Source organism: Salvelinus fontinalis, chromosome 3 (genome assembly GCF_029448725.1).
Source record: "Salvelinus fontinalis isolate EN_2023a chromosome 3, ASM2944872v1, whole genome shotgun sequence".
NCBI lineage: Eukaryota > Metazoa > Chordata > Actinopteri > Salmoniformes > Salmonidae > Salvelinus > Salvelinus fontinalis.
Genome location: NC_074667.1, coordinates 61,762,775 through 61,783,472, shown reverse-complemented (window position 1 = coordinate 61,783,472; position 20,698 = coordinate 61,762,775). Strand labels below are relative to the sequence as shown.

At 41.6% G+C, this 20,698-nt stretch overlaps 1 protein-coding gene and 1 long non-coding RNA gene across 2 annotated transcripts; both read right to left on the bottom strand.

Moving 5' to 3' along the window:
- Positions 1-11,256: 11,256 nt before the first annotated feature.
- On the bottom strand, positions 11,257-12,449 carry LOC129851285 (RING finger protein 208-like). Its single transcript, XM_055917713.1, has 2 exons — positions 12,119-12,449; positions 11,257-11,510 (listed from the first exon to the last, which is right to left on the bottom strand). The coding sequence occupies exons 1-2, from the start codon at positions 12,442-12,444 to the stop codon at positions 11,435-11,437; spliced, it is 402 nt and encodes a 133-aa protein (XP_055773688.1). The 5' UTR covers positions 12,445-12,449; the 3' UTR covers positions 11,257-11,434.
- Positions 12,450-18,299: 5,850 nt separating this feature from the next.
- LOC129851284 (uncharacterized) lies at positions 18,300-20,698 on the bottom strand. The gene is made up of 3 exons (XR_008758956.1): positions 20,651-20,698; positions 19,886-20,417; positions 18,300-19,350 (listed from the first exon to the last, which is right to left on the bottom strand). It is a non-coding gene; the product is annotated as an uncharacterized LOC129851284 (long non-coding RNA).

Genomic DNA, 20,698 nt, shown 5'->3' with positions numbered 1-20,698 from the left:
ACATTGTATATAGATTCTCTTTTTCCTACCATGTTATTGACTTGTTTATTGTTTACTCCATGTGTAACTCTGTGTTGTTGTCTGTTCACACTGCTATGCTTTATCTTGGCCAGGTCGCAGTTGCAAATGAGAACTTGTTCTCAACTAGCCTACCTGGTTAAATAAAGGTGAAATAAAAATAAAAAATAAAAAAATAAATTAGGGTCTATATAGACTGTTGTCTCCTCATTAGGGTCTATATAGACTGTTGTCTCCTCATTAGGAGAGTAGAACCCTGTCTGTGTACTTGTAGAACCCTCTCTGTGGACTTGTAGAACCCTTTCTGTGGACTTGTAGAACCCTTTCTGTGGACTTGTAGAACCCTCTCTGTGGACTTGTAGAACCCTCTCTGTGGACTTGTAGAACCCTCTCTGTGGACTTGCAGAACCCTCTCTGTGGAATTGTAGAACCCTCTCTGTGGACTTGTAGAACCCTCTCTGTGGACTTGTAGAACCCTTTCTGTGGACTTGTAGAACCCTCTCTGTGGACTTGTAGAACCCTCTCTGTGGAATTGTAGAACCCTTTCTGTGGACTTGTAGAACCCTTTCTGTGGAATTGTAGAACCCTTTCTGTGGACTTGTAGAACCCTCTCTGTGTACGTGCTTGGTTATTGTAGTATTTATGTACAGAATCATTTCAGTGGAAGCCATAACTCTTATAGATTAGAGACAGTGACAGTTCAATGGAAGAAGTTGTTGAACTTCTCCTTAACCCTTTAATGACTCACTTATCTTACAGTATATGGTATACCTGTATATTGTGGATGACGTTTGTTATAGTTCATATGGATCCCAGGACTCCATGGAAATGTCAGGTGTTAATGAGTGAGTGGGCTGTCCAGTAGTTTTACCATAGAAATCTGATGACTTGATGGATGAATGAAACACCAATCAGGAGAGTTTCAGGCTGCTGTGTTGTTATTGTTTTAAAGTTACGTGTTTCTAATCCAATCAAGTCACAAGTTCAGTGGAAACCTTGTAAACAACCTCCCAACCAGTCAATTAGAAAACAGTCTCCCTGTTGAAACTTGGAAATAAACCGGATTGATCAGGAAATCACAATTTGTGACGGCTCTACTATTTGTTCACCTGGAAATTCCAGGTGATTCACGCCTGTCTATTCACAATGTCAGTTAAGAGCCACACACACACAACAGACACACAAACAAACACAAAGTAAAAAGAACCAACAAACATTTGTTCTTTAAAATCGTCACATAATTAAGCAGGAAATGTGGGTGTATCTCCCAAATGAATTCCTATCATTAAAGGGCCAGAACAAGAGACTGAAAGAGCTTTGTCAAAGTCTTCTGATAGTTTCTAATTGTTATTTTTCTGCTTCCTGAAGTAATGAGTAAGCTGCACACTAAAACAACGTGAGCTAAATGACAGTAAATGATGAGTAATTCTGCTAGCCAGGGACGGTAACCAGCTCTACCGTCAGCCCTGTTTGGTAACACAGGGACTTCGTTCCAAATGGAACCCTATTCCCTACATAGTGCACTACTTTAAAGGCAAAGGCTCTGGTCAAAAGGAGTGCACTACATATGGAATAGGGTAGCAATTGGGACACACTCAGGGACAACAGAGCTGCCTATTTCTCTGACAGACACCTCAAGGCTACAATTATCAAGAAAAGTAAAATAAACCAAAAAGGAGCCATAAAATATACATATTAAACACAAAGTTTATATATACAGGGCTGTCGTCTCCTCACTAGGGTCTATATAGACTGTTGTCTCCTCATTAGGGCCTATATAGACTGTTGTCTCCTCGTTAGGGTCTATATAGACTGTTGTCTCCTCATTATGGTCTATATAGACTGTTGTCTCCTCATTAGGGTCTATATAGACTGTTGTCTCCTCATTATGGTCTATATAGACTGTTGTCTCCTCATTAGGGTCTATATAGACTGTTGTCTCCTCATTAGGGTCTATATAGACTGTTGTCTTCTCATTAGGGTCTATATAGACTGTTGTCTCCTCATTATGGTCTATATAGACTGTCGTCTCCTCATTAGGGTCTATATAGACTGTCGTCTCCTCATTAGGGTCTATATAGACTGTCGTCTCCTCATTAGGGTCTATATAGACTGTTGTCTCCTCATTAGGGTCTATATAGACTGTCGTCTCCTCATTAGGGTCTATATAGACTGTTGTCTCCTCATTAGGGTCTATATAGACTGTTGTCTCCTCATTAGGGTCTATATAGACTGTTGTCTCCTCATTAGGGTCTATATAGACTGTTGTCTCCTCATTAGGGTCTATATAGACTGTTGTCTCCTCATTATGGTCTATATAGACTGTTGTCTCCTCATTATGGTCTATATAGACTGTTGTCTCCTCATTAGGGTCTATATAGACTGTTGTATCCTCATTAGGGTCTATATAGACTGTTGTCTCCTCATTAGGGTCTATATAGACTGTTGTCTCCTCATTATGGTCTATATAGACTGTTGTCTCCTCATTAGGGTCTATATAGACTGTTGTCTCCTCATTATGGTCTATATAGACTGTTGTCTCCTCATTATGGTCTATATAGACTGTTGTCTCCTCATTAGGGTCTATATAGACTGTTGTCTCCTCATTAGGGTCTATATAGACTGTTGTCTCCTCATTAGGGTCTATATAGACTGTTGTCTCCTCATTAGGGTCTATATAGACTGTTGTCTCCTCATTATGGTCTATATAGACTGTTGTCTCCTCATTAGGGTCTATATAGACTGTTGTCTCCTCATTAGGGTCTATATAGACTTGTCTCCTCATTAGGGTCTATATAGACTGTTGTCTCCTCATTAGGGTCTATATAGACTGTTGTCTCCTCATTAGGGTCTATATAGACTGTTGTCTCCTCATTATGGTCTTTATAGACTGTTGTCTCCTCATTAGGGTCTATATAGACTGTTGTCTCCTCATTAGGGTCTATATAGACTGTTGTCTCCTCATTAGGGTCTATATAGACTGTTGTCTCCTCATTTTGGTCTATATAGACTGTTGTCTCCTCATTAGGGTCTATATAGACTGTTGTCTCCTCACTAGGGTCTATATAGACTGTTGTCTCCTCATTATGGTCTATATAGACTGTGTCGTGTCTTTGACTATGCCAGATTGATTGCTATGACATACTATTCTATAAAATTATTTCTCCGTAATTAATATTACCTGATTGAACTAATCATGTAAATATTAATTAACTAGAGAGGGACACCACAAAATAATATTTATAGAGCTGTTATCTTTCGAATAAACTCTTAAAGATTTTGTAATATTTTACTAAATAGCCGTCACATTAATCGTCATTATATTCAGTCTCATCTGAAAGTTGTAAGTCCTTGATTATCTGCAAGAATCCTGGCTAACAAGTTGAATCAGCAATACAAAATTGGGTTTAATTATTTATTTACTAAATACCTAACCAATCACACAGAATCACACATATACAATTAGATCATAACTTGATCACAAATTACGTCATACAGAAAACGTCCCTAGCGGGCGGAATAGATATGACAGCTTGTTACACAAAGGGAATGGGCTGAGTCTTAGTGAAAGAGCGGGAGATTCGGAACAGGGCAAAAGCTGTGCTCTCGTAAATCAATATCTGATGCATTCTAAATTACCGCCCATTTGAGAAAGAAAATGCAATACATATTTACTCTGAGCTGCGCTTCAGTAGGTTGGTGGTAGATGGAAGAACGTATCGCCAACCCGAGTCCTCTGTCTTTTGGAGAATGTCTCTGGTTGTCACGGGATACTTTGTAGTAACGTTGTGTGTGGAAGACGGGATACTCGGACTGTCCTTCCTAACCTGCGTTTGTAGCAGCTGTTGCCAACTCAACGGCTAGGAGATATCACTTCTGTAGTGAACACGAGTTCAAAGTTCATACCATTCACAATCAAAGTCCATGCTGATGTTGGCTTCATCTATAGTGATTATCTGAACCATTCTGACCCTGGATCGTCATCCTAGAGTACCCGGAACAGGAAGTTATTTTCTTGTCTCTGGCTTTATATAGTGGAGGGAGAGGGGTGTGTCTGAAAAGTCTATTACCCAGGTCTCTTCACAGGGGCGGGCCACTGTGAGCAGAGAAACTTATGAAAGCACAGATCTCTCATTTGGAAGCTAAAATTACATTTCATCTCTTCACAAATAATGTCATATTCAAACATTTGAATTAAACAACAATTCCATGTGAATCCAATATCTCTGACATTTAGACTTTGCACAGTAGGGTTTATGTCATTCAATCATTGATGAGAATGTGTCAGAGGGCAACCGAACTGACATAATATACCTTAAGTACCACCGCATATGTTCAGTTGGTCGAATTACCAGAATATAGTTCATTTCCCCCAACTTCTGATGTTACCCAGAATCTCTATGTTAACCCATGGGTTTCCTTATGTCACATCAGTTATAGTAGGGAGAGAGAAAAAGGGGGAAAGAGGTATTTATGACTGTCATAAACCTACCCCCAACCCAACATCATGACAACTGTTGTCTCCTCATTAGGGTCTATATAGACTGTTGTCTCCTCATTAGGGTCTATATAGACTGTTGTCTCCTCATTAGGGTCTATATAGACTGTTGTCTCCTCACTGGGGTCTATATAGACTGTTGTCTCCTCATGATGGTCTATATAGACTGTTGTCTCCTCATTATGGTCTATATAGACTGTTGTCTCCTCATTATGGTCTATATAGACTGTTATCTCCTCATTATGGTCTATATAGACTGTTGTCTCCTCATTAGGGTCTATATAGACTGTTGTCTCCTCACTAGGGTCTATATAGACTGTTTTCTCCTCACTAGGGTCTGTACAGACTGTTGTCTCCTCACTAGGGTCTATATAGACTGTTGTCTCCTCATTATGGTCTATATAAACTGTTGTCTTCTCATTAGGGTCTATATAGACTGTTGTCTTCTCATTAGGGTCTATATAGACTGTTGTCTCCTCATTAGGGCCTATATAGACTGTTGTCTCCTCATTATGGTCTATATAGACTGTTGTCTCCTCATTAGGGTCTATATAGACTGTTGTCTCCTCATTATGGTCTACATAGACTGTTGTCTCCTCATTAGGGTATATATAGACTGGTGTCTCCTCATTATGGTCTATATAGACTGTTGTCTCCTCAATATGGTCTATATAGACTGTTGTCTCCTCATTAGGTTCTATATAGACTGTTATCTCCTCATTAGGGCCTATATAGACTGTTGTCTCCTCACTAGGGTCTACATAGACTGTTGTCTCCTCATTAGGGTCTATATAGACTGTTGTCTCCTCATTAGGATAGATATAGACTGTTGTATCCACATGATGGTCTATATAGACTGTTGTCTCATTCTGGTCTATATAGACTGTTGTCTCCTCAAGGCCACCAAAAACTCTGAGATTTCCATACCCAACTATAACACTTTCCGTCAAGATAGAACTGCCAAATGGGAGGAGTTGCAATCTACTGCAGAGATAGCCTGCAAAGTTCTGTCATACTTTCCAAGTCTATGCCCAAACAGTTCGAACTTCTAATTTTAAAAATTAATCTCTCCAGAAATAAGTCTCTCACTGTTGCCGCCTGCTACCGACCCCCCTCAGCTCCCAGCTGTGCCCTGGACACCATCTGTGAATTGATCGCTCCCCATCTAGCTTCAGAGTTTGTTCTGTTAGGTGACCTAAACTGGGATATGCTTAATACCCCGGCAGTCCTACAATCTAAGCTTGATGCCCTCAATCTCACACAAATCATCAAGGAACCCACCAGGTACAACCCTAAATCCGTAAACATGGGCACCCTAATAGACATTATCCTGACCAACTTGCCCTCCAAATACACCTCTGCTGTCTTCAATCAAGATCTCAGCGATCACTGCCTCATTGCCTGTATCCGCCACGGGTCCACGGTCAAACGACCACCCCTCATCACTGTCAAACGCTCCCTGAAACACTTCTGCGAGCAGGCCTTTCTAATCGACCTGGCCCGGGTACCCTGGAAGGATATTGACCTCATCCCGTCAGTTGAGGATGCCTGGTCATTCTTTAAAAGTTACTTCCTCACCATATTAGACAAGCATGCTCCGTTCAAAAAATGCAGAACCAAGAACAGATATAGCCCTTGGTTCACTCCAGACCTGACTGCCCTCGACCAGCACAAAAACATCCTGTGGCGAACTGCAATAGCATCGAAGAGCCCCCGTGATATGCAACTGTTCAGGGAAGTCAGGAACCAATACACGCAGTCAGTCAGGAAAGCAAAGGCCAGCTTTTTCAAGCAGAAATTTGCATCCTGTAGCTCTAACTCCAAAAAGTTCTGGGATACTGTAAAGTCCATGGAAAACAAGAGCACCTCCTCCCAGCTGCCCACTGCACTGAGGCTAGATAACACGGTCACCACTGATAAGTCCGTGATAATCGAAAACTTCAACAAACATTTCTCAATGGCTGGCCATGCCTTCCACCTGGCGACTCCAACCTTGGCCAACAACCCCGCCCCCCCCCGCTGCTACTCGCCCAAGCCTCCCCAGCTTCTCCTTTACCCATATCCAGATAGCAGATGTTCTGAAAGAGCTGGAAAACCTGGACCCATACAAATCAGCTGGGCTTGACAATCTGGACCCCCTATTTCTGAAACTGTCCGCTGCCATTGTCGCACCCCCTATTACCAGCCTGTTCAACCTCTCCTTCGTATCATCTGAGATCCCCAAGGATTGGAAAGCTGCCGCTGTCATCCCCCTCTTCAAAGGGGGAGACACCCTGGACCCAAACTGTTACAGACCTATATCCATCCTGCCCTGCCTAGCTAAGGTCTTCGAAAGCCAAGTCAACAAACAGATCACTGACCATCTCGAATCCCACCGTACCTTCTCCGCTGTGCAATCAGGTTTCCGAGCCGGTCACGGGTGCACCTCAGCCACGCTCAAGGTACTAAACGATACCATAACCGCCATCGATAAAAGACATTACTGTGCAGCCGTCTTCATCGACCTGGCCAAGGCTTTCGACTCTGTCAATCACCATATTCTTATCGGCAGACTCAATAGCCTCGGTTTTTCTAATGACTGCCTTGCCTGGTTCACCAACTACTTTGCAGACAGAGTTCAGTGTGTCAAATCGGAGGGCATGTTGTCCGGTCCTCTGGCAGTCTCTATGGGGGTACCACAGGGTTCAATTCTCGGGCCGACTCTTTTCTCTGTATACATCAATGATGTTGCTCTTGCTGCGGGCGATTCCCTGATCCACCTCTACGCAGACGACACCATTCTGTATACTTCCGGCCCTTCCCTGGACACTGTGCTATCTAACCTCCAAACGAGCTTCAATGCCATACAACACTCCTTCCGTGGCCTCCAACTGCTCTTAAATGCTAGTAAAACCAAATGAATGCTTTTCAACCGTTCGCTGCCTGCACCCGCACGCCCGACTAGCATCACCACCCTGGACGGTTCCGACCTAGAATATGTGGACATCTATAAGTACCTAGGTGTCTGGCTAGACTGCAAACTCTCCTTCCAGACTCATATCAAACATCTCCAATCCAAAATCAAATCTAGAGTCGGCTTTCTATTCCGGAACAAAGCCTCCTTCACTCACGCCGCCAAACTTACCCTAGTAAAACTGACTATCCTACCGATCCTCGACTTCGGCGATGTCATCTACAAAATAGCTTCCAATACTGTACTCAGCAAACTGGATGCAGTTTATCACAGTGCCATTCGTTTTGTTACTAAAGCACCTTATACGACCCACCACTGCGACCTGTATGCCCTAGTCGGCTGGCCCTCGCTACATGTTCGTCGTCAGACCCACTGGCTCCAGGTCATCTACAAGGCTATGCTAGGTAAAGTGCCGCCTTATCTCAGTTCACTGGTCACGATGGCTACACCCACCCGTAGCACGCGCTCCAGCAGGTGTATCTCACTGATCATCCCTAAAGCCAAAACCTCATTTGGACGCCTTTCCTTCCAGTTCTCTGCTGCCTGCGACTGGAACGAATTGCAAAAATCTCTGAAGTTGGAGACTTTTATCTCCCTCAACAACTTTAAAAATCTGCTATCCGAGCAGCTAACCGATCGTTGCAGCTGTACATAGTCCATCTGTAAACTACCCACCCAATTTACCTACCTCACCCCCATACTGCTTTTATTTATTTACTTTTCTGCTCTTTTGCACACCAGTATCTCTTCTTGCACATGATCATCTGATGATTTATCACTCCAGTGTTAATCTGCTAAATTGTAATTATTCGATTTATTGCCTACCTCATGCCTTTTGCACACATTGTATATAGATTCTCTTTTTCCTACCATGTTATTGACTTGTTTATTGTTTACTCCATGTGTAACTCTGTGTTGTTGTCTGTTCACACTGCTATGCTTTATCTTGGCCAGGTCGCAGTTGCAAATGAGAACTTGTTCTCAACTAGCCTACCTGGTTAAATAAAGGTGAAATAAAAATAAAAAATAAAAAAATAAATTAGGGTCTATATAGACTGTTGTCTCCTCATTAGGGTCTATATAGACTGTTGTCTCCTCATTAGGGTCTATATAGACTGTTGTCTCCTCAATAGGGTCTATATAGACTGTTGTCTCCTCATTAGGGTCTATATAGACTGTTGTCTCCTCACTAGTGTCTATATAGACTGCTGTCTCCTCATTAGGGTCTATATAGACTGTTGTCTCCTCATTATGGTCTATACAGACTGCTGTCTCCTCATTATGGTCTATATAGACTGTTGTCTCCTCATTAGGGTCTATATAGACTGTTGTCTCCTCACTAGTGTCTATATAGACTGTTGTCTCCTCATTAGGGTCTATATAGACTGTTGTCTCCTCATTATGGTCTATACAGACTGTTGTCTCCTCATTAGGGTCTATATAGACTGTTGTCTCCTCACTAGTGTCTATATAGACTGTTGTCTCCTCATTAGGGTCTATATAGACTGTTGTCTCCTCATTATGGTCTATACAGACTGCTGTCTCCTCATTATGGTCTATATAGTCTGTTGTCGCCTCATTATGGTCTATATAGACTGTTGTCTCCTCACTAGGGTCTATATAGACTGTTGTGTTGTTGCTATACTAGTCAGCTAAGTCCATTGGATGTTTAAACATATTGGTCTATAAATCCCTGTATAACCACAGTTAGGGAGACTCACGAAGCCGGACTGAACTGATTGGCTCATGGGTTGACTGACTGACAACAAACACAACCCAAGACGTGTCAACTCATGTCGCCGTCTGTCTGAAATGGCATGCTATTCCCTGTACAGTATAATGTACTATTCAGTCCCTGGTCAAAAGTAGTATACTATATACTGTACTATCCGGTACCTGGTCATTAGTAGTATACTATATACTGTACTATCCGGACCCTGGTCATTAGTAGTATACTATATACTGTACTAGCCGGTCCCTGGTCATTAGTAGTATACTTTATACTGTACTAGCCGGTCCCTGGTCATTAGTAGTATACTTTATACTGCACTAGCCGGTACCTGGTCAAAAGTAGTATACTATATACTGTACTAGCCGGTACCTGGTCAAAAGTAGTATACTATATACTGTACTAGCTGGTCCCTGGTCAAAAGTAGTATACTATATACTGCACTATCCGGACCCTACTCAAAAGTAGTATACTATATACTGTACTAGCCCGGCCTAGGTTAATAGTAGTATACTATAGGATGTACTAGCCGGTCCCTGGTCATTAGTAATATACTATATACTGTACTATCCGGGTCCCTGGTCATTAGTAGTATACTTTATACTGTACTAGCCGGTCCCTGGTCATAGTTAGTATACTATATACTGTATTAGCCGGTCCCCGGTCATTAGTAGTATACTATATACTGTACTATCTGTCCCTGGTCAGTAGTAGTATACTATATAAGGAATAGGGGCCATTTTAGACACAACCTGTCTGTCTATTTGAAGAGCTTTTTCATGGTTTCAAGACAGCCTAGTGACCAATGCAATAACTCACAGCATGTAATGAAACGTACACAAACAAAACAGACATGAGTTCCACCAATCACAGAAGGACTTCCTAAAAACACACCACTTCGATACAGCTACGACCAGAAGTGACTTTCGTAGCTGGTTAGGAGAGCATTCTCGCTAACCCTAACCTTTTCCTAACCTTAACCTCATTCTCCTAACCAGCAACATTAATTCTCCTAACCTGCTGTGTAAATTCTCCTAACCTGCTACGAAAAAGTACATTTTGGTCATAGTTTTATCGAACTGATGTGTTTTTAGGGAATCTCATATGCTAGAATGCGTACAGGGTTCTCTGAAACATGATGACGACAGAGAGGGATTTCAGTCATGTACTGCACACACCACAACCAAGGACAGTGGAATGTTTCGGGTTTGTTTTGTGTTGTAGGAAATAGTAGGGTAGAATGTGTAGTGGATTAACACCCACAACTCTATTTGGGGGCCATAAATAGTTGGATATCGGACAGTTACTTTCCTAATGTAATGATAATAATAAGCAATTTCACAACTCTAAGATAGGGTTATTTTAAAGTGGATGTATTTATTAACCAATAAATATAATTCCAGTATAAAAACATGCTCTTCAAACAGAACAGATAAATAAAACATGTCAAATGAGGATAAACAAATCCCACTTCCCTTATGTGGGGGATTGGAAATGATGCAGACAATTACATTGATAAAAACAACACACTGCAATTTGAAACTGTTCTAAATGATGTAATAAAAAATACTAAACATCCACTTCCCTTCACGCAGTAATACACCTTTTATCAAATCATTAAACATCTATTAGAAACATTGTTCACAGTATATTGTATTGTAAACGGCACACATTGTACAGCATACAGTCTCTAACTTTCACCCCTCTATCTGTCTGTCCGTCCGTCCGTCCGTCCATAACTTCCTTCATTCCTTCCTTCCTTAACTTCCTTCCTTAACTTCCTTCCTTCCATAACTTCCTTCCTTCCATAACTTCCTTCCTTCCTTCCATAACTTCCTTCCTTCCTTCCATAACTTCCTTCCTTCCTTAACTTCCTTCCGTCCTTCCATAACTTCCTTCCTTCCTTCCATAACTTACTTCCTTCCTTCCTTAACTTACTTCCTTCCTTCCATAACTTACTTCCTTCCTTCCATAACTTACTTCCTTCCTTCCATAACTTACTTCCTTCCTTCCATAACTTCGTTCCTTCCTTCCATAACTTCCTTCCTTCCTTCCGTCCTTCCATAACTTCCTTCCTTACGTCCTTCCATAACTTCCTTCCTTCCATAACTTCCTTGATCTTTCTTTCATCCTCAATCCATTTAAAATCTTCTATTTTATTTCCTCCCCCAATCCATCCTTTATTATTAATATTATTATTTAACCCTTCTTCTTCTCTGCTCTTCGTCTTCTCGGTTTACAGTACATTGTGCTTCATCCTCCTCAGGAAATTCTGTAATTTGATCCTCAGGCCACAATGCTTTGATGGAGACCTGGAGGACAGGAGAGTAGGGGGAAATAAACAGAGGAGAGAGAGAGAGAGAGAGTTACAATTTAGTAATTGAACAGACTTCTGAACCTAAAAAGGAAGCTGTACTAGCTGCATAATACGATCATAATACGATCAACGTAAGGAAACTGTCATCTAAAGTATTACCATCACAGTTCAACAATACAACTGATGAAGAGAGAGATCAAGACTAACAGATATAGTGATACAGAAAGGGAGAGAGCAGAGAGAGAGAGAGAGAACAAGTGAGATACGAGAGAGAGTGATAGCAGAGAGAGAGAAAACGTGAGAGAGAGAGAGCAGAGTGCAGCAAAAGAGAGAGTGATGGCAGAGAGTGATGGCAGAGAGTGTTAGCAGAGAGAGAGAAAACGTGAGAGAGAGAGAGCAGAGTGCAGCAAAAGAGAGAGTGATAGCAGAGAAAGAGAAAACGTGAGAGAGCAGAGTGCAGAGTGCAGCAAAAGCAGAGAGTGATAGCAGAGAGAGAGCAACAGAGACAGAACAAAATGAGAGGAAGAGCAGGGAGCAGAGGAAGGTTTCTCCAGGTTTCTAAATCAGTCTATCAATCCATCCACCTTTGCCTGGGGTACTCACCATGTGTTCTGTGTAGTGGTCTGTGTCTGTCTGTTAGCTTCCTTCCTCTCTTCCTCCTCCTCTTCCTGTTGTGTGTCTAGTATCTGGTCCCAGATCTCAGTGTTAACCCACAGCGACCCCGACACGGTGAGGCTGGGCTCGGTGCAGGTGATCCAATGGCACAGGGGGCAGCATACTGTCAGTAGGCCGCTCTGGAGCCTGGACATCGCCTGCAAGCACAGCCCACAGAATGTGTGCTTACAGTGGAGCATCCGAGGGATCTTCTCCCTACGAGAGTAGGGCTGGAGGCAGACGCAGCACTCCATGTCCTCGCTCATCAGACCCATGGCTGGATGGATGGGGTGTGGATGGATGGATGGATGGATGGACAGATGGATGGATATACGGCTGGAGCACAGAGGAACTCTGGACAGAGAGTCAGTGTCTAGGCAGGAAGACGTGGGGTTTAAACGCTGGTCTGAGGTCAGTGTTCCCCTTGTGAATTCTAAACGTCCTGGTTTGGATTTGATGAGGATGAGCTGATCCTAGATCTGTGCTTAGGAGCGTAGGTCAGGAATCTGCAAAAGACATTAAGATGTTCAATTAAATTAGATTACTTCATCACTGGCACTATGTAAACATATCTAATGTAATAACATATCTTAAATCAACAGGCTGTCAGGTTCTTCTGAAAAGACATGAAGAACAAAAATATCTTGAAAAATATCACACATTTATAACATCCATAGTTATCAGATATAGACAAACCTTTTCACTTTTATCATTATCAATGAGGCAATATTTTACTTACAGGTTCTGGAATATTTTCAGCACAGCGACCAACTATCCGACGACTAAACTTTGTGTGTGAGAGAGAAGAGTGTGTGTGCTCTTATTTTAAGCTTTGGGGGAGGAGACTAAATGGTGTTATTTTCCCAGAAAGGGCGGTCTCTCACCTCCTCTACTCTCAGGTGAGGCAGGAAAGTTCCATGGAACGAGTTAAACACTTCAAGGTCACTTCTATAGCATAGTAGGTCCCTTCAGGAGAATTGCCAGGGCCGTGTATTGACATTTACAGGGCAGGTGTTCATGTCTTCAAAGGGCACGTACACTGAGTGTACAAAACATTAAGAACACCTGCTCTTTCTTTTTACAAAAGGTGTTCCTAATGTTTGGTTCACTCAGTGTACGTCCAGTTTATGATGGATCAATCTTCTTTGTGGGGGAATTTTCAAAAGAGTGGGGGTAGCATTTGTAGAACCCTCTCTATGGACTTGTAGAACCCTTTCTGTGGACTTACCCTTTCTGTGGACTTGTAGAACCCTTTCTGTGGACTTGTAGAACCCTATCTGTGGACTTGTAGAACCCTCTCTGTGGACTTGTAGAACCCTCTCTGCGGAAATGTAGAACCCTATCTGTGGACTTGTAGAACCCTATCTGTGGACTTGTAGAACCCTATCTGTGGACTTGTAGAACCCTTTCTGTGGACTTGTAGAACCCTTTCTGTGGACTTGTAGAACCCTTTCTGTGGACTTGTAGAACCCTTTCTGTGGACTTGTGGAAACCTTTCTGTGGACTTGTGGAACCCTTTCTGTGGACTTGTGGAACCCTCTCTGTGGACTTGTAGAACCCTCTCTGTGGACTTGTAGAACCCTCTCTGTGGACTTGTAGAACCCTCTCTGTGGACTTGTAGAACCCTTTCTGTGGACTTGTAGAACCCTCTCTGTGGACTTGTAGAACCCTCTCTGTGGACTTGTAGAACCCTCTCTGTGGACTTGTAGAACCCTCTCTGTGGACTTGTAGAACCCTCTCTGTGGACTTGTAGAACCCTCTCTGTGGAATTGTAGAACCCTTTCTGTGGACTTGTAGAACCCTCTCTGTGGACTTGTAGAACCCTCTCTGTGGACTTGTAGAACCCTCTCTGTGGACTTGTAGAACCCTCTCTGTGGACTTGTAGAACCCTCTGTGTACGTGCCTGGTTATTGTAGTATTTATGTACAGAATCATTTCAGTGGAAGCCATAACTCTTATAGATTAGAGACAGTGACACAGTTCAATGGAATAAGTTGTTGAACCTCTCCTTAACCCTTTAATGACTCACTTATCTTACAGTATATGGTATAGCTGTATATTGTGGATGACGTTTGTTATAGTTCATATGGATCTCAGGACTCCATGGAAATGTCAGGTGTTAATGAGTGAGTGGGCTGTCCAGTAGTTTTACCATAGAAATCTGATGACTTGATGGATGAATGAAACACCAATCAGGAGAGTTTCAGGCTGCTGTGTTGTTATTGTTTTAAAGTCACGTGTTTCTAATCAAATCAAGTCACAAGTTCAGTGGAAACCTTGTAAACAACCTCCTAACCAGTCAATTAGAAAACAGTCTCCCTGTTGAAACTTGGAAATAAACCGGATTGATTATGAAATCACAATTTGTGACGGCTCTACTATTTGTTGAACTGGATATTCCAGGTGATTCACGCCTGTCTATTCACAATGTCAGCTAAGAGCCACACGCGCACAACAGACACACAAACAAACACAAAGTAAAAAGAACCACCAAACATTTGTTCTTTGAAATCGTTACATAATTAAGCAGGAAATGTGGATGTATCTCCCAAATGAATTCCTATCATTAGAGGGCCAGAACAAGAGACTGAAAGAGCTTTGTCAAAGTCTTCTGATAGTTTCTAATTGTTATTTTTCTGCTTCCTGAAGTAATGAGTAAGCTGCACACTAAAACAACGTGAGCTAAATGACAGTAAATGATGAGTAATTCTGCTAGCCAGGGACGGTAACCAGCTCTACCGTCAGCCCTGTTTGGTAACACAGGGACTTTGTTCCAAATGGAACCCTATTCCCTATATAGTGCACTACTTTAAAGGCAAAGGCTCTGGTCAAAAGGAGTGCACTACATATGGAATAGGGTAGCAATTGGGACACACACAGGGACAACAGAGCTGCCTACTTCTCTGACAGACACCTCAAGGCTACAATCATCAAGAAAAGTAAAATAAACCAAAAAGGAGCCATAAAATATACATATTATACAATGTTTATATATACAGGACTGTTGTCTCATTATGGTCTATGTAGACTGTTGTCTCATTATGGTCTATATAGACTGTTGTCTCCTCATTAGGGTCTATATAGACTGTTGTCTCCTCATTATGGTCTATATAGACTGTTGTCTCCTCATTAGGGTCTATATAGACTGTTGTCTCCTAATTATGGTCTATATAGACTGTTGTCTCCTCATTAGGGTCTATATAGACTGTTGTCTCCTCATTATGGTCTATATAGACTGTTGTCTCCTCACTAGGGTCTATATAGACTGTTGTCTCCTCATTATGGTCTATATAGACTGTTGTCTCCTCATTAGGGTCTATATAGACTGTTGTCTCCTCATTATGGTCTATATAGACTGTTGTCTCCTCATTATGGTCTATATAGACTGTTGTCTCCACATTAGGGTCTATATAGACTGTTGTCTCCTCACTAAGGTCTATATAGACTGTTGTCTCCTCATTAGAGTCTATATAGACTGTTGTCTCCTCACTAGGGTCTATATAGACTGTTGTCTCCTCATTAGGGTCTATATAGACTGTTGTCTCCTCATTAGGGTCTATATAGACTCTTGTCTCCTCATTAGGGTCTATATAGACTGTTGTCTCCTCATTAGGACCTATATAGACTGTTGTCTCCTCATTATGGTCTATATAGACTGTTGTCTCCTCACTAGGGTCTATATAGACTGTTGTCTCCTCATTATGGTCTATATAGACTGTTGTCTCCTCATTGGGGTCTATATAGACTGTTGTCTCCTCATTATGGTCTATATAGACTGTTGTCTCCTCATTAGGGTCTACATAGACTGTTGTCTCCTCATTATGGTCTATATAGACTGTTGTCTCCTCATTAGGGTCTATATAGACTGTTGTCTCATTATGGTCTATATAGACTGTTGTCTCCTCATTAGGGTCTATATAGACTGTTGTCTCCTCATTATGGTCTATATAGACTGTTGTCTTCTCATTAGGGTCTATATAGACTGTTGTCTCCTCATTATGGTCTATATAGACTGTTGTCTTCTCATTATGGTCTATATAGACTGTTGTCTTCTCATTATGGTCTATATAGACTGTTGTCTCCTCATTATGGTCTATATAGACTGTTGTCTTCTCATTAGGGTCTATATAGACTGTTGTCTTCTCATTATGGTCTATATAGACTGTTGTCTCCTCATTATGGTCTATATAGACTGTTGTCTCCTCATTATGGTCTATATAGACTGTTGTCTCCTCATTGGGGTCTATATAGACTGTTGTCTCCTCATTAGGGTCTATATAGACTGTTATCTCCTCATTAGGGTCTATATAGACTGTTGTCTCCTCATTATGGTCTATATAGACTGTTGTCTCCTCACTAGGGTCTATACAGACTGTTGTCTCCTCATTAGGGTCTATATAGACTGTTGTCTCCTCATTAGGGTCTATATAGACTGTTGTCTCCTCATTATGGTCTATATAGACTGTTGTCTTCTCATTAGGGTCTATATAGACTGTTATCTCCTCATTATGGTCTATATAGACTGTTGTCTTCTCATTAAGGTCTATATAGACTGTTGTGGTGTTGCTATACTAGTCAGCTAAGTCCATTGGATGTTTAAACATATTGGTCTCTAAATCCCTGTATAACCACAGTTAGGGAGACTCACGAAGCCGAACTGAATTGATTGGCTCATGGGTTGACTGACTGACAACAAACACAACCCAAGACGTGTCAACTCATGTCGCCGTCTGTCTGAAATAGCATGCTATTCCCTATACAGTATACTGTACTATTCAGTCCCTGGTCATTAGTAGTATACTATATACTGTACTATCCGGTCCTTGGTCAAAAGTAGTATACTATATACTGTACTATCCGGTACCTGGTCATTAGTAGTATATATACTGTACTATCCGGTACCTGGTCATTAGTAGTATACTATAGACTGCACTAGATGGGCCCTGGTCATTAGTAGTATATTATATACTGTACTAGCTGGTCCCTGGTCTCTAGTAGTATACTATATAAGGAATAGGGGCCATTTCAGACACAACCTGTCTGTCTATTTGAAGAGCTTTTTCATGGTTTCAAGACAGCCTAGTGACCAATGCAGTAACTCACAGCAGGTAATGAAACGTACACAAACAAAACAGACATGAGTTCCACCAAACACAGGAAGTTTGACATGGTATTTGGAGACAGGGAGATCATTCTTGCTAACCTGAAGCCTTTTCCTAACCTTAACCTCATTCTCCTAACCAGCAACATTAATTCTTCTAACCAGCAACATTAATTCTCCTAACCTGCAACTGTCACGTTCCTGACCTATTTTTATGTTATTTTGATTATGTTTAGTTGGTCAGGGCGTGAGTTGGGGTGGGCATTGTATGTTGTGTGTGTTTGGTTAGTCCATGGGTGTTGTATGTGTATGGGATAGTGTTTGTTAGGTTGTCTAGTTATGTCTATGGCTGCCTAGATTGGGTCTCAATCAGAGACAGCTGTCATTCATTTGTCTCTGATTGGGAGCCAGATTTAAGGTAGCCATAGGCAGTAGGCTTTTGTGGGTGTTTGTTCCTGTGTCCTCACAGGACAGTTGAAGGTTAGTCTCATTTTGTTGTTTTGTAGTGTCTTGTTTTGCTGTTTTTATTAAAAGATGGCTTATTTCCCTCAATCCGCATCTTGGTCCTATCCATGCTCCTCCTCGTTTGAGGAGGAGAACAACAATGACTGCCTTTACAGCAACATTAATCCTCCCAACCTGCTGCGTAAATTCTCCTATCCTGCGAGGAAAAAGTCAATTCCAGTTATAGATCGACCTGACGTGTTTTTAGGGAATCTCATCTGCTAGAATGCGTACAGGGTTCTCTGAAACATGATGACGACAGAGAGGGATTTCAGTCATGTACTGCACACACCACAACCAAGGACAGTGGAATGTTTTGGGTTTGTTTTGTGTTGTAGGAAATAGTAGGGTAGAATGTGTAGTGGATTAACACCCACAACTCTATTTGGGGGCCATAAATAGTTGGATATCGGACAGTTACTTTCCTAATGTAATGATAATAATAAGCAATTTCACAACTCTAAGACAGGGTTATTTTAAAGTGGATGTATTTATTAACCAATAAATATAATTCCAGTATAAAAACATGCTCTTCAAACAGAACAGATAAATAAAACATGTCAAATGAGGATAAACAAATCCCACTTCCCTTATATGGGGGATTGGAAATGATGCAGACAATTACATTACTTATTTTTTTTAAACAACATAAAAACACATAAATAAAAAACACATAAAAAACAACACTGCAATATTAAACTGTTCTAAAATGATGTAATAAAAAATACTAAACATCTACTTCTCTTCACGCAGTAATACACCTTTTATCAAATCTTTAAACATCTATTATAAATATAGTTCACAGTATATTGTATTGTAACCGGCACACATTGTACAGCATACAGTCTCTAACCTTCACCCATCTATCTGTCTGTCCGTCCGTCCATAACTTCCTTCCTTCCATAACTTCCATAACTTCCTTCCTTCCTTCCATAACTTCCTTCCTTCCTTCCATAACTTCCTTCCTTCCTTCCATAACTTCCTTCCTTAACTTACTTCCTTCCTTCCATAACTTCCTTCCTTCCATAACTTCCTTCCATAACATCCTTCCTTCCGTCCTTCCATAACTTCCTTCCTTCCGTCTTTCCATAACTTCCTTCCTTCCGTCCTTCCATAACTTCCTTCCTTCCTTAACTTCCTTCCTTACGTCCTTCCATAACTTCCTTCCTTCCATAACTTCCTTCCTTCCATAACTTCCTTGATCTTTCTTTCATCCTCAATCCATTTAAAATCTTATTTTTTATTCCCTCCCCCAATCCATCCTTTATTATTAATATTATAATTGAATCCTTATTTTACCAGGTAAGTTGACTGAGAACATTACACATACCCAAAGTCAATCAAACCCAAAGCATATTAATAATTGGTTCAATCTTGCTTCATTATGGAAAATCACCGGTCGGTCCTGTTTGGTGAATTATCTTCATTACTCAATGAGTATCTCCTACTCTGAAATGGTCAAATACAGTCTTCTTCTTCTCTGCTCTTCTTCTTCTCGGTTTACAGTACATTGTGCTTCATCCTCCTCAGGAAATTCTGTAGTTTGATCCTCAGGCCACAATGCTTTGATGGAGACCTGGAGGACAAGAGAGTAGGGGGAAATAAACAGAGTAGAGAGAGAGAGAGAGAGTTACAATTTAGTAATTGAACAGACTTCTGAACCTAAAAAGGGAGCTGTACTAGCTGCATAATACAATCATAATATAATCAAAGTAAGGAAACTGTCACCTAAAGTAATACCATCACAGTACAACAATACAACTGATGAAGAGAGAGATCAAGACCAACAGATATAGTGATACAGAAAGGGAGAGAGCAGAGAGAGAGAGAGAGAGAGAAAAAGTGAGATACGAGAGAGAGTGATAACAGAGAGAGAGAAAACGTGAGAGAGAGCAGAGTGCAGCAAAAGAGAGAGTGATGGCAGAGAGTGATGGCAGAGAGTGATAGCAGAGAGAGAGAAAACGTGAGAGAGAGAGAGCAGAGTGCAGCAAAAGCAGAGAGAGAGCAACAGAGACAGAACAAAATGAGAGGAAGAGCAGGGAGCAGAGGAAGGTTTCTCCAGGTTTTTAAATCAGTCTATCAATCCATCCACCTTTGCCTGGTGTACTCACCATGTGTACTGTGTAGTGGTCTGTGTCTGTCTGTTAGCTTCCTTTCACTCTTCCTCCTCTTCCTCCTCCTCCTCCTCCTCTTCCTGGTGTGTGTCTAGTATCTGGTCCCAGATCTCAGTGTTAACCCACAGCGACCCCGACACGGTGAGGCTGGGCTCGGTGCAGGTGATCCAACGGCACAGGGGGCAGCATACTGTCAGTAGGCCGCTCTGGAGCCTGGACATCGCCTGCAAGCACAGCCCACAGAATGTGTGCTTACAGTGGAGCATCCGAGGGATCTTCTCCCTACGAGAGTAGGGCTGGAGGCAGACGCAGCACTCCATGTCCTCGCTCATCAGACCCATGGCTGGATGGATATACGGCTGGAGCACAGAGGAACTCTGGACAGAGAGTCAGTGTCTAGGCAGGAAGACGTGGGGTTTAAACGCTGGTCTGAGGTCAGTGTTCCCCTTGTGAATTCTAAACGTCCTGGTTTGGATTTGATGAGGATGAGCTGATCCTAGATCTGTGCTTAGGAGCGTAGGTCAGGAATCTGCAAAAGACATTAAGATGTTCAATTAAATTAGATGACTTCATCACTGGCACTATGTAAACATATCTAATGTAATAACATATCTTAAATCAACAGGCTGTCAGGTTCTTCTGAAAAGACATGAAGAACAAAAATATCTTGAAAAATATCACACATTTATAACATCCAGTTATCAGATATAGACAAACCTTTTCACTTTTATCATTATCAATGAGAGGCAATATTTTACTTACATGTTCTGGAAGATTTTCAGCACAGCGACCAACTATCCAACAACTAAA